The sequence below is a fragment of the Pseudophryne corroboree genome, chromosome 4 (assembly GCF_028390025.1).
Source record: "Pseudophryne corroboree isolate aPseCor3 chromosome 4, aPseCor3.hap2, whole genome shotgun sequence".
Taxonomy (NCBI): Eukaryota; Metazoa; Chordata; class Amphibia; order Anura; family Myobatrachidae; genus Pseudophryne; species Pseudophryne corroboree.
Genome location: NC_086447.1, coordinates 348,223,125 through 348,238,091, shown reverse-complemented (window position 1 = coordinate 348,238,091; position 14,967 = coordinate 348,223,125). Strand labels below are relative to the sequence as shown.

The window sequence follows — 14,967 nt, the reverse complement described above, 5'->3', positions numbered from 1 at the left end:
AAGGGCCATTTACAATGCCCTAAGTCAGGCAAGACCCCTGCTTCAAAACCAGCCGGTACTGATCCAGTCAGACAACATCCCGGCGGTCGCCCATGTAAACAGACAGGGCGGCACGAGAAGCAGGATGGCGATGGCAGAAGCCACAAGGATTCTCAGATGGGCAGAGAATCATGTGTTAGCACTGACGGCAGTGTTCATTCCGGGAGTGGACAACTGGGAAGCAGACTTCCTCAGCAGGCACGACCTCCACCCGGGAGAATGGGGACTTCATCCAGAAGTCTTCCAAATGCTGGTCAACCGGTGGGAAAAACCACAGGTAGACATGATGGCGTCCCGCCTCAACAAGAAGTTGACAAGATAATGCGCCCGGTCAAGAGACCCTCAGGCGATAGCGGTGGACGCTCTAGTGACACCATGGGTGTATCAGTCGGTTTATGTGTTTCCTCCTCTACCTCTCATACCCAAGGTACTGAGAATAATAAGAAGGCGAGGAGTGAAAACCATACTCGTGGTTCCGGATTGGCCAAGAAGAGCTTGGTACCCGGAACTTCAAGAGATGCTTACAGAGGACCCTTGGCCTCTGCCGCTCAGACAAGACCTGCTGCAGCAGGGACCCTGTCTGTTCCAAGACTTACCGCGGCTGCGTTTGACGGCATGGCGGTTGAACACCGGATCCTGAAGGAAAAGGGTATTCCGGAGGAAGTCATCCCTACCCTGATCAAAGCCAGGAAGGATGTCACCGCAAGACATTATCACCGCATTTGGCGAAAATATGTTGCTTGGTGTGAGGTCATGAAGGCCCCGACGGAGGAATTTCAACTGGGTCGATTCCTGCACTTCCTGCAAGCAGGGGTGACGTTGGGCCTCAAATTGGGGTCCATAAAGGTCCAGATTTCGGCTCTGTCGATTTTCTTCCAAAAAGAACTGGCTTCACTGCCTGAAGTTCAGACTTTTGTCAAAGGAGTACTGCATATTCAGCCTCCTTTTGTGCCCCCAGTGGCACCTTGGGATCTCAATGTGGTTTTGGCATTCCTAAAATCACATTGGTTCGAACCACTTAAGACTGTGGATTTAAAATATCTCACGTGGAAAGTGGTCATGCTGTTGGCCCTGGCGTCGGCCAGGAGGGTTTCAGAATTGGCGGCTTTGTCTTGTAAAAGCCCTTATCTGATTTTCCATATGGATAGGGCAGAATTGAGGACTCGTCCTCAGTTTCTCCCAAAGGTGGTCTCAGCTTTTCACTTGAACCAACCTATTGTGGTGCCTGCGGCTACGGGGGACTTGGAGGATTCCAAGTTGCTGGACGTAGTCAGGGCCCTTAAAATTTATATTTCCAGGACGGCTGGAGTCAGAAAGACTGACTCGCTGTTTATCCTGTATGCACCCACCAAGCTGGGTGCTCCTGCTTCTAAGCAGTCTATTGCGCGCTGGATTTGTAGCACTATTCAGCTGGCGCATTCTGCAATGGGCTTACCGCAGCCTAAATCTGTAAAAGCCCATTCCACACGGAAGGTGGGCTCATCTTGGGTGGCTGCCCGAGGGGTCTCGGCTTTACAACTTTGCCGAGCAGCTACTTGGTCGGGGGCAAACACGTTTGCAAAATTCTACAAATTTGATACCCTGGCTGAGGAGGACCTGGAATTCTCTCATTCGGTGCTGCAGAGTCATCCGCACTCTCCCGCCCGTTTGGGAGCTTTGGTATAATCCCCATGGTCCTTACGGAGTCCCCAGCATCCACTAGGACGTCAGAGAAAATAAGAATTTACTCACCGGTAATTCTATTTCTCGTAGTCCGTAGTGGATGCTGGGCGCCCATCCCAAGTGCGGATTGTCTGCAATACCTGTACATAGTTATTGTTACAAAAATCGGGTTTTGTTGTGAGCCATCTCTTCAGAGGCTCCATTTGTTATCATACTGTTAACCGGGGTTCCTATCACGTGTTATATGGTGTAATTGGTGTGGCTGGTATGAGTCTTACCCGGGATTCAAAAATCCTTCCTTATTGTGTCAGCTCTTCCGGGCACAGTTCCTAACTGAGGCTTGGAGGAGGGTCACAGGGGGAGGAGCCAGTGCACACCAGATAGTCCTAAATCTTTCTTTAGATGTGCCCAGTCTCCTGCGGAGCCGTCTATTCCCCATGGTCCTTACGGAGTCCCCAGCATTCACTACGGACTACTAGAAATAGAATTACCGGTGAGTAAATTCTTATTTTTTTGTATAATATAGGGTTTGTTTCACAAGATATACTTGCTGTGTATTTTTACTTGTGATTTATAGTCACCCTATATATCTCTTGAACTCCCGGTTTCTGCTGTCATAGTCACACTTCACTGGGAGTTCTTGCTAGGTATATCGCTGCTAAGACTTGTACGAGGTTGCCCGATATTGTGCACATTAGTATGTCGGCTACACGTGGCAACGGAGCTGGGGCTTCTCCCACATTGCGTGGTGGTGATGCCGCAGACGCGTTGGAGAAGAATATGGCAGCTGAGAGTTAAGGTTCAGGGGGTTCATTATCCCCCAGTGGGTCTGTAGCACCAGGGGCATCACAGGACCCACCTTGGGCTACCTTTTCCATGCTGTTTAACACGCTTGTATCTAAATTGGCGCCCCCCGTGGGACCACCTGTGCCAGTGCAGCAGTTTACGGTCCCTGCTATTAATCCACCATGGGCAGATCAAATCTCCACTCAGTTACAGCATTTGAACCGGTCATTGATTAAATCTAAGTGTCACTCTTGCCCGCCTAAGACTAAGTAATCTTCTAAATGGGCCATTACCTCCTCCCAATCCACTGCTATCCCAGACACGTCCTTTAAGGAGGATGGTGCATATACTGACCCCATAGACACGGACTCAGATGTTTCTGATGGGGAAGGGAAATCATTGGTGGATGTCCCGGATTTGATTGAGGCAATTAGGCTCATTCTTCAGGTGTCTGATGATCCTGAGCCTGAGGCTGTCTCTAAATAGCCGGATAGGTTTAAACGTAAGAAGGTGGGTAAACAAGTTTTACCTCATTCTGAACACCTGGTTGACATACATCAGGAATCCTGGGAAAATCCGGGGACAAAATTCACACCAAATAAGAGACTGTTGGCTCGCTATCCTCTATCTGTGGAGATATGTAAAAATTGGGAAACTCCTCCGCCTGTAGATTCTCATGTGGCGCGCATGGTATTTTCCTCTGCTCTGCCAGTAACTACCATCACCTCTCTGAAGGAACTGACGGATAGACGTGTGGAGGGTTGTTTAAAAGCGATTTACACCCTAATGGGGGCTGTGCATAGACAACCATTGCAGTGACATGGGCTGCTGAAGCTGTTGAGGCGTGGGCTCAGGAGCTTGAGGTGGAACTGCCCTCCATTGCATCTGAGCATGCTCGACAATGTCTCTCTTATATTACCACGGCTTCTCTGCACCTTAAGGAGGCAGCCTCCGATGCTGGGGTGCTGGCGGCCAAGCCTGCTACTACGTCCGTCTTGGCCACATGTATCCTTTGGTTGAGATCCTGGTCGGTGGATATGGATTCCAAGAAAACCCTGGAGGTGCTTCCTTTCAAGGGAGACTTTCTCTTTGGAGAAGACCTCAATAATATTGTGGCTGATCTGGCTACTGCTAAAACAGCTTGCCTACCTAGTATGGCTCCTTCCGCACAGAAGGCTAAAAGTACTTTCCCTCGGCCCTTTCATCCTCCAGGTAAAGCAAAATGTCAGGCGTACCCAAAGCAAGCTCGTGCTTCCAGACCTGCAAAGCCCAGACCGAAGCGTGCCTGGGCTGCCCGTCAGCCAGCTTCCAAAAGTGACAAGCCTGCTGCATGACGGGGTGGGCCTCCCTCTGGGGGATCCCAGAGTGGGGGACCGACTACTATCTCAGCCATCAGGACGTACACGCCGGAGAGTGGAGCCTCCATCCGGAGGCGTTTCAACTTCTTGTGGACACTTGGGGCCTTCCAGATGTGGATCTGATGGCGTCTCGACACAATCACAAGGTTCCGGTCTTCGGAGCAAGGACAAGGGATCCTCAAGCTGCGTCAGTGGACGCTCTGGCAATTCCATGGAACTTTCAGCTGCCGTATGTGTTCGCTCCGGTGTCACTCCTGCCCAGAGTAATATGGAAGTTCAAGCAAGAAGGAGGAAACCTACTTCTGGTCGCTCCAGCGTGGCCCAGGCGGCACTGGTTCTCCGATCTACAGGGCCTCTCATTGGATCATCCCTTTCTACTTCCACAACAACCAGACCTCCTCGTTCAGGGCCCTTGTGTTTACCAGGATTTGGCCCGTCTGGCTTTGACGGCATGGCTCTTGAAGCTTCCGTCCTGCGGTTGTTCAAACTATGTTGAAGGCCCGTAATCCGGCTTCTGCTCGGATCTACCACAGGGTCTGGAATGCTTACTTTAATTGGTGTGCGTCTCACGATCATGACGTTTTTCAAGTTTAGTACGGCCAAACTATTGGCCTTTCTACAACAGGGCCTGGAATTAGGCCTGCGTCTGGCCTCCCTCAATGTTCACATCTCTGCCTTGTCGGTTTGGTTTCGGTGAAAGATTGCTACCCTACCTGATGTTCATACGTTCACTCAGGGTGTGTTGCGGATTCAGCCTCCTTATGTGCCACCTGTGGCCCCTTGGGATTTGTCGGTGGTTTTGGAGGCCTTACAAGAGTCTCCGTTTGAGCCTCTTACCTCTGCTGACCTTAAGTGGCTTTCCCTTAAGGTGTTATTCTTGCTGGCTATTGCTTCAGCTAGAAGGGTCTCGGACTTGGGTGCCTTTTCCTGTAAGTCTCCCTATTTGATTTTTCACCGTGACCAGTCAGTTCTTAGAACACGGCCAGGTTATTTACCCAAGGTGGTGTCTTCCTTCCACCTTAATCAGGAGATTGTGGTTCCAGCCTTTACTTCTCCTGAGTTGTCTACCAAAGAGCGGTCTTTGGATGTAGTACGGGCTCTCCGTATCTATATGAAGAGAACATCTTCCATTAGGAAATCTGATCCTCTTTTCGTGTTGTTTGGTTTACACAAACTTGGCTGGCCTGCTTCCAAGCAGAATCTGGCCAGATGGATTAGAATGGTGATTGCACATGCTTATGTACAAGCTGGTCGTCCGGTTCCTGCTACCATCAAAGCCCATTCTACTCGGTCGGTTGGACCTTCTTGGGCGGCCCACCGTGGTGCGACCCTTGAACAATTGTGCAAGGCGGCTACGTGGTCCTCTGGGAACATGTTCATTAGGTTCTATGCCTTCGATATTTCCGCCTCCCAGATGCTTCCTTTGGATGCCGGGTTCTTGTGGCCGCTACAGTGCTTCCCCTCTCATAAGGCACCGCTTTAGGACATCCCCAATGTTATTCCTTGTGGAGCCCAGTGTACCCTGCAGCAGAAAACGAGATTTATGGTAAGAGCTTACCATTGTTAAATCTCTTTGTGCGAGGTACACTGGGCTCCACAAGGCGCCCACCCTGATGCACTTAGCTTTTGTGTGTTGGTATGGCATAGCTGCTGACACCCTCCACTGTGGTGAGTGTGTGGTGTAATTGGCTTTGAGCGATTGTCATCTCTGGTACCTGCTACTGCATTGGGCTGGTTAACGAAACTGAGTTTCTGTGCACGGAGGCGGAGTTATAGAGGAGGCGGCGCTGTGCATCTTGGGAACAGTCAAAAGCTTTGAGCCTGTTGTTGCCTCGGATCAAGATCCTACTCTACACCCAGATGTTATTCCTTGTGGAGCCCAGTGTACCTCACAGAAAGAGATTTAACAACGGTAAGTTCTTACCATAAATCTCGTTTTATATATATATATATATATATATATATATATATATATATATATATATATTCATATACATACACACACACACGTCCGTATACACGTATAGAGTGCCCATACTTATGGAATACTCCAAAGAAAATGGATTTGGACGCCAATTTTCTTATACCATCATTTATGCACTTAATTTGAAAGCTCTTTGTCATTTAGTTACATTATCCTTTATTTCTCTAACGTCCTAAGTGGATGCTGGGGACTCCGTAAGGACCATGGGGAATAGCGGCTCCGCAGGAGACTGGGCACATCTAAAGAAAGCTTTAGGACTAACTGGTGTGCACTGGCTCCTCCCCCTATGACCCTCCTCCAAGCCTCAGTTAGATTTCTGTGCCCGACGAGAAGGGTGCACACTAGGGGCTCTCCTGAGCTTCTTAGTGAAAGTTTTAGTTTAGGTTTGTTATTTTCAGTGAGACCTGCTGGCAACAGGCTCACTGCATCGAGGGACTAAGGGGAGAAGAAGCGAACTCACCTGCGTGCAGAGTGGATTGGGCTTCTTGGCTACTGGACATTAGCTCCAGAGGGACGATCACAGGTCCAGCCTGGATGGGTCCCGGAGCCGCGCCGCCGGCCCCCTTACAGAGCCAGAAGAGCGAAGAGGTCCGGAAAAATCGGCGGCAGAAGACGTTCCTGTCTTCAATAAAGTAGCGCACAGCACTGCAGCTGTGCGCCATTGCTCTCAGCACACTTCATACTCCGGTCACTGAGGGTGCAGGGCGCTGGGGGGGGGGCGCCCTGAGACGCAATAAAACATGACAGAAATACCTTACATGGCAAAAAATACATCACATATAGCTCCTGGGCTATATGGATGCATTTAACCCCTGCCAGAATATACAAAAAAACGGGAGATAAGGCCGCCGAAAAGGGGGCGGAGCCTATCTCCTCAGCACACTGGCGCCATTTTCCCTCACAGCTCAGTTGGAGGGAAGCTCCCTGGCTCTTCCCTGCAGTCACTACACTACAGAAAGGGTTAAAAAAAGAGAGGGGGCACAAATTAGGCGCAGTATTAAAACATACAGCAGCTATAAGGGGAAAAACACTTATATAAGGTTATCCCTGTATATATATATATAGCGCTCTGGTGTGTGCTGGCATACTCTCCCTCTGTCTCCCCAAAGGGCTAGTGGGGTCCTGTCCTCTATCAGAGCATTCCCTGTGTGTGTGCTGTGTGTCGGTACGTTTGTGTCGACATGTATGAGGAGAAAAATGATGTGGAGACGGAGCAGAGTGTCTGTAACAGTGATGTCACCCCCTAGGGGGTCGACACCTGAGTGGATGTACTGTTGAAAATTACGTGACAGTGTCAGCTCTATATAAAAAAAACAGTGGTTGACATGAGACAGCCGGCTACTCAGCTTGTGCCTGTCCAGACGTCTCATAGGCCGTCAAAAGCGGCCGTTACCTCAGATGGCAGATACAGACGCCGACACGGATACTGACTCCTGTGTCGACGGTGAAGAGACAACCGTGATTTCCAGTAGGGCCACACGTTACATGATTGAGACAATGGAAAATGTTTTTATACATTTCTGATAATACGAGTACCACCAAAAAGGGGTATTATGTTCGGTGAGGGAAAAACTACCTGTAGTTTTCCTGAATCTGAGAAATAAAATGAGGTGTGTGATGATGCGTGGGTTTCCCCCCGATAACAATTGATAATTTCTTAAAAAGTATTGGCTGCATACCCTTTCCCGCCAGAGGTTAGGGTGCGTTGGGAAACACCCCCTAGGGGGGATAAGGCGCTCACACGCTTGTAAGAACAAGGGCTCTACCCTCTCATGAGATGGCCGCCCTTAAGGATCCTGCTGATAGAAAGCAGGAGGGTATCCAAAAAGGTATTTACACACATACTGGTGTTATACTGCGACCAGCTATCGCCTCAGCCTGGAGGTGCAGTGCTGGGTTGGCATGGTCGGATTCCCTGACTGGAAATATTGATATCCTAGATAAGGATAGTATATTATTGCCTATAGAGCATTTAAAAGATGCATTTCTATATATGCATGATGCACAGCGGAATAATTGCCGACTGGCATCAAGTATAAGTGCGTTGTCCAATTCTACCAGTAAAATGGTCAGGTGATGCGGATTCCAAACGGCTTTTGGAAGTATTGCCTTTGAAAGGGGACATTTGGGGTCGGTCTTTTAGACCTGGTGGCCACGGCAACAGCTGGGAAATCCACGTTTGTACCCCAGGTCGCCTCTCAAAATAAGACGCCGTATTATCAGGCGCAGTCCTTTGTTGGCAAGCGGACAAAAGGTTCCTCTTTTCTGCTCGTGACAGAGGGAGAGGAAAAAGGCTGCAGAGATCAGCCAGTTCCCAGGAACAGAAACCCTTTCCCGCCTCTGCCAAGCCCTCAGTATGACGCTAGGGCTTTACAAGCTCAGGCACGGTGGGGGCCCGTTCTCAATGAATTTCAGTGCGCAGTGGGCTCACTCGCAAGTAGACCCCTGGATCCTTCAGGTAATATCTCAGGGGTACATATTGGAATTCGAGACGTCTCCCCCTCGCCGTTTCCAAAAGTCGGCTTTACCGACGTCTCCCTCTGACAGGGAGGCAGTTTTGGAAGCCATTCACAAGCAGTATTCCCAGCAGGTGATAATCAAGGTACCCCTCCTGCAACAGGGAACGGGGTATTATTCCACACTATTGTGGTACCGAAGCCAGACGGCTCGGTGAGACCGATTCTAAATCTAAAATCTAAAATCTTTGAACACTTACATACAGAGGTTCAAATTCAAGATTGAGTCACTCAGAGCAGTGATTGCGAACCTGGAAGAAGGGGACTACATGATGTCTCGGGACATCAAGGATGCTTACCTTCATGTCAAAATTTACCCTTCTCACCAAGGGTACCTCAGGTTATGGTACAGAACTGTCACTATCAGTTCAGACGCTGCCGTAGGGATGGTCCACGGCACCCCGGGTCTTTACCAAGGTAATGGACGAAATGATATCCCTTCGAAGGAAGGGAATTTTAGTTATCCCTTACTTGGACGATTCCCTGATAAGGGTAAGATCCAGGGAACAGTTGGAGGTCGGTGTAGCACTATCTCAGGTAGTGTTGCGGCAGCACGATTGGATTCTCAATATTCCAAAATCGCAGCTGGTTCCGACGACTTGTCTTCTGTTTCCTAGGGATGATCCTGGACACAGTCCAGAAAAAAAAGGTGTTTCTCCCGGAAGAGAAAGCCAGGGAGTTATCCGAGCTAATCAGGAACCTCCTAAAACCGAACCAAGTCTCAGTGCATCAATGCACAAGGGTTCTGGGTAAAAATGGTGGCTTCCTACGAAGCAATCCCATTCGTTAGATTCCACGCAAGAACTTTCCAGTGGAACCTACTGGACAAATGGTCCGGGTCGCATTTTCAGATGCATCAGCGGATAACCCTGTCACCAAGGACAAGGGTATCCATCCTGTGGTGGTTGCAGAGTGCTCATCTTCTAGAGGGCCGCAGATTCGGCATTCAGGACTGGGTCCTGGTGACCACGGATGCCAGCCTGCGAGGCTGGGGAGCAGTCACACAGGGAAGGAATATCCAGGGCTTAGGGTCAAGCCTGGATACATCACTTCACATAAATATCCTGAAGCTAAGGGCCATTTACAATGCTCCAAGCTTAGCGAGACCTCTGCTTCAAGGTCAGCCGGTGTTGATCCAGTCGGACAACATCATGGCAGTCACCCACGTAAACAGACAGGGTGGCACAAGAAGCAGGAGGGCAATGGCAGAAGCTGCAAGGATTCTTCGCTGGGCGGAAAATCATGTGATAGCACTGTCAACAGTATTCATTCCGGGAGTGGACAACTGGGAAGCAGACTTCCTCAGCACGACCTCCACCCGGGAGAGTGGGGACTTCACCCAGAAGTCGTCCACATGATTAAAAAACTCGACAGGTATTGCGCCAGGTCAAGAGACCCTCAGGCAATAGTTGTAGACGCTCTGGTAACACCGTGGGTGTACCAGTCAGTGTATGTGTTCCCTCCTCTGCCTCTCATACCCAAGGTACTGAGATTGATAAGATGGAGAGGAGAAAGCACTATATTCGTGGCTCCGGATTGGCCAAGAAGGACTTGGTAACCGGAACTTCAAGAGAGGCTCACGGAGGATCCGTGGCCTCTACCTCTAAGAAGGGACCTGCTCCAGCAAGGACCCTGTCTGTTCCAAGACTTACCGCGGCTGCGTTTGACGGCATGGCGGTTGAACTCCGGATCCTGAAGGAAAAAAGGCATTCCGGATGAAGTCATCCCTATCCTGATCAAAAGCCAGGAAGGATGTAACCGCAAAAACATTATCACCGCAATTGGCGAAAATATGTTGCGTAGTGCGAGGCCAGTAAGGCCCGACGGAGGAAATTCAACTGGGTCGATTCCTACATTTCCTGCAAACAGGAGTGTCTATGGGCCTGAAATTGGGGTCCATTAAGGTTCAGATTTCAGCCCTGTCAATTTTCTTCCAAAAAAGAACTAGCTTCAGTCCCTGAAGTTTAGACGTTTGTAAAAGGGTACTGCATATACAGCCTCCTTTTGTGCCTCCAGTGGCAATTTGGGATCTCAATGTAGTTTGGGTTCCAAAAGTCACATTGGTTTGAACCACTTAAATCTGTGGAGTTAAAATATCTCACATGGAAAGTGGTCATGCTGTTGGCCCTGGCCTGGGCCAGGCGCGTGTCAGAATTGGCGGCTTTATCCTGTAAAAGCCCTTATCTGATTTTCCATTCGGACAGGGCGGAATTGAGGACTCGTCCTCAGTTTCTCCCTAAGGTGGTTCCAGCGTTTTCACCTGAACCAACCTATTGTGGTGCCTGCGGCTACTAGGGACTTGGAGGAATCCAAGTTGCTGGATGTTGTCAGGGCCCTGAAAATATGTTTCCAGGACGGCTGGAGTCAGGAAATCTGACTCGCTGTTTATCCTGTATGCACCCAACATGCTGGGTGCTCCTGCTTCTAAGCAGACTATTGCTCGTTGGATTTGTAGTACAATTCAGCTTGCACATTCTGTGGCAGGCCTGCCACAGCTAAAATCTGTAAAAGCCCGTTCCACAAGGAAAGTGGGCTCATCTTGGGCGGCTGCCCGAGGGGTCTCGGCTTTACAACTTTGCCGAGCAGCTACTTGGTCAGGGGCAAACACGTTTGCTAAATTCTACAAATTTGATACCCTGGCTGAGGAGGACCTGGAGTTCTCTCATTCGGTGCTGCAGAGTCATCCGCACTCTCCCGCCCGTTTGGGAGCTTTGGTATAATCCCCATGGTCCTTACGGAGTCCCCAGCATCCACTTAGGACGTTAGAGAAAATAAGAATTTACTTACCGATAATTCTATTTCTCATAGTCCGTAGTGGATACTGGGCGCCCATCCCAAGTGCGGATTGTCTGCAATACTTGTACATAGTTATTGTTACAAAAATCGGGTTATTATTGTTGGGAGCCATCTTTTCAGAGGCTCCTCTGTTATCATACTGTTAACTGGGTTCAGATCACAAGTTATACGGTGTGATTGGTGTGGCTGGTATGAGTCTTACCCGGGATTCAAAATCCTTCCTTATTGTGTACGCTCGTCCGGGCACAGTATCCTAACTGAGGCTTGGAGGAGGGTCATAGGGGGAGGAGCCAGTGCACACCAGTTAGTCCTAAAGCTTTCTTTAGATGTGCCCAGTCTCCTGCGGAGCCGCTATTCCCCATGGTCCTTACGGAGTCCCCAGCATCCACTACGGACTATGAGAAATAGAATTATCGGTAAGTAAATTCTTATTTTTAAATCACACATTTCTTAGCAGTCAGGTCAGACCCAGGACCTTCAGTCACATCCCCTTTATTTAAAGCACACATTTTAAAATACTGTCATACACAGGATTTAAACCCATGATCTTCCATATTGCAGTCAGACACCTTAATCATAGAGCTGCTTGCTCCTGTATGTGAAATATGAGCTTATTTTGAGATGTATACCTTAAGTAAAGGACTGAAGATGCTTGGGGATGTGAGGCAAAGATGCGGGTAGACAGGTGATGCAGGGGATTAAATAGGAGCAAGTTGCAAGTTAGGTTGATTAATACATAAAATTGACAGGGGTGCAGAACAGCGCCCCCTGCGTTGTGGTACCCTGTGCGGTGGCACATGTCCTACCCTCCTAGTTACGGCCCTGCACACAGCAATCCTGTAGATCAGAAGTGTCTAATCAGTATGCCACATATGCAAAAGTCTTTCCCACCGTGTGGCTAGCGGCCACTACATGCAGTGTAATGGGTGGAATGGAGCTCCTGCACATGTGCAGTGACAGCTGATTTTCCTACCAAGTCTGCTGTATGTGTGTCTGTGGATCTGTGCTCAAACACTGCACCAGAGAGAGAATTTGGCAAATGGCTTGCCGTGATCATTGGTCCCCTGCATATGTCTGATGTACTGTATTAAATAAACTGCATATTGTTTGGGGCAACTATAGCTTGTTACATGCTAATTATGTATCCTTCATGGGCTGGCTGCAATTGCTGTGAAATCAAACATTTGGAAACCTCCCCTCCAGAAATTTTGTGTTTGTTCCTGTGCAATATAGGATCTCATGGTGGGATCATGCGAGTTCTCATGTGTGACTAGGGAAAATATATCTGCCTTACTTATACATGCAGATATAGGTTCAGTGAGCACTTGTGGTGCTCCTTAACTATCTCATAATGTTCTAGTATTGTTCTAGGCAGACTTGTGATACACTGTGCATAGATGGGACAGGATAGCTGGTACTGCAGCTTAATTTGTCTCTATTGCTATCTACCACTACAACTTCTGTTTTGTTATCTACCATTAGAAGTAACTAAAATCACTCTCTGACTTGATATCTTTTGTCTTTAAAAAGAATGTAGTAGATATTGTAGATAAGTTGAGTCATTCTAAAGAGTTGTTGAAAATCTACTCACTATGGCTTCTTACATAAAGGTTTCTAACAAAATACTAGCCACTCACCCCCACAGCTTGTGGTTGGTAGGCTGTTCGCAAGAACAGTAAATCTCTTAAGTTTATAGGTAGGTGTAAGTAAGGTCTATATAAGCCGTTTCCGATTAAGTCACATATACAGTATATGGCAATGCTGCTCTTATGACAGGTGCTGTGTGGAATTCAGATATGTGGGCAGTAAAACTGTGTTTGGAGTGTGCACCCACTGCTTTCTGTAGGAGGATGACATTTTTTCCTGAAACATGAACTCCAGATCATTTGCAAATAGAAACAAGCACATATTTTCAATCAGGTCTTTTTAGGGTGAATGCATCATACTACACCATTGATGAACAGTAATTTTAACTTTGCAAATAGATTACAATTATTTTCACTTATACAGTGTGTTTCTCAAGAATTTCTGAAGTTTACTTAACAAAACAAAGTGACAAATACAAATGTACATTGTAATATTTCCTCTAGAGGGCACTGTGTACAGTATAGTGAAAGGAAAACTAGTTGAAATGCAATGTAGTCATTGGAAATAAAAATATGCTGTAATATTAAAAAATAAAAGAAGTATGTACTTGTCCGCATATGTGATGATTATGGTTTAACATACTGCATTGCAAACGTCTTTTTTTTTTTTTCTTATCCAGCAACATTCAATGCATTACTTTAAGCCAGGGGTTCCCAACCCCAGTGCTCAAGGCACACTAACAATCCAGGTTTAAAGGATAGCCATACTTGAGCACAGGTGACTTAAGGGTCTATTCATTAAACAGTGGAAAGTGTGGAGAAGTGAGCCAGTGGGGAAGCATTGAAGTAACATTTGTAATGTGTATACTATAAAATGATACAGAGCAGCTCATTGGTTGCCATGGGCAACTTCTCCACTGGCTCACTTCGCCACACTTTTCACTGCATTATGAATAGACCCGTGCATTAGCACCTCAGTTGCCCCTGTGCTCAAGCTCGGACCCATACAACAAAGCAGTGTTTTATTATTTCATTCATTTACCTACACACAGTTTACAGTGCTAGATTCAGAAGACAGGCGTTGGCAGTGGATATTATTAGTATTTCCATGTTTAACTATTGTTGAATATTTAGTTGTCATTTTAAATGAACCGATCATTAAGTTTAGCTTCACTGTAAAAAAAAGAAACGTATACAGAATGTGTAGTACCTTACAAATGCTACCATTGTCCCATTTTCTCTGCAGATTTCAGGCTTTGCTGATCACCTGATCAAAGCTGTGCAAGACGCGCACAAGGAAAACCCTGTGCCAGGCCGAGCCAATGGAGCATTGATTTTAAATCAGCCTCTTTTAATTGAGACATATGTTGGATTCATGTCCTTCATCGGAAACCGCAACAAGCTTGGGTATTCACTTGCAAGAGGCAGTGTTGGTTTTTAAATAAATGTCAATTCACAAATGTTTTCTATTCTGCACACTTTATTTCAAAGAAGATAGACAACATTGCACTAATCTTGTTATGTTTTTAATATCAGAATGTTCATAGTAGGACCAGTGCAACTTTCTTTAGCAGTTGATTGATACAGAACATGGATGACAGGCTAAGTACTGCTGATGGGACACTGGTGATGAGTGTACAATTCAGGGTCGCATACACAGTATTACAAGCATGTGGACATTCCAGGCAATGTTGCATAAAGTGGAAAGTATGATACAAGCCATAAGTAATCCTCTCTATTGCAGTTTATGTTGAATACATATTTTTATATGTTCTTTATACCAGCTGAGATTGTAAGCGCTTTTGTAAGAACATTAATTCGGTTTCACAATTAATAAAACAAACTTTCTGTGTACTGCTTAGTTATGTGTGTTTTGTTTTGTCTGGCTCATTAAGGCACTGATTCTGAGTTGCACCCAAAAGAGCAGGCAGCAGGGTCTATTGTCAGTCACTTTTCTGTGAGTTTATGCAAATGTTTACAAACTGCTTCACTTGTGTACATTCTACAGCCAAAAGTACAAGGACTGAGACACTCACTTTTAGCACCTGTGTGCGCTGTAATACCAATTGGTGCATCCTTATACACCACCCAGCCCTATGGTAGGTGTAGTGTTTCCGTCTCGCCATGTCCTCCTATGCCTATTGCATTTAGCCATCATTTTCTGCGGCAAACATTTCCCCCCTCTTTTATACCTAAATTCCAACAAGAGCCCAGTGTTGCCGTTGCTAAATGTTCACCTG

At 47.3% G+C, this 14,967-nt stretch overlaps 1 protein-coding gene across 2 annotated transcripts in view; it reads left to right on the top strand.

Annotated features, from left to right (window-relative positions):
• TPRG1 (tumor protein p63 regulated 1) overlaps positions 1-14,581 on the top strand; it is a 287,891-nt gene extending 273,310 nt beyond the window's left edge. For both annotated transcript variants that reach the window (XM_063916487.1, XM_063916486.1), the window contains exon 6: positions 13,974-14,581. In XM_063916487.1, the coding sequence (XP_063772557.1) occupies positions 13,974-14,168 (195 nt within the window). In that variant the 3' untranslated portion in view covers positions 14,169-14,581. The remainder of the gene's footprint in view (positions 1-13,973) is intronic.
• The last annotated feature ends 386 nt before the right edge of the window (positions 14,582-14,967 follow it).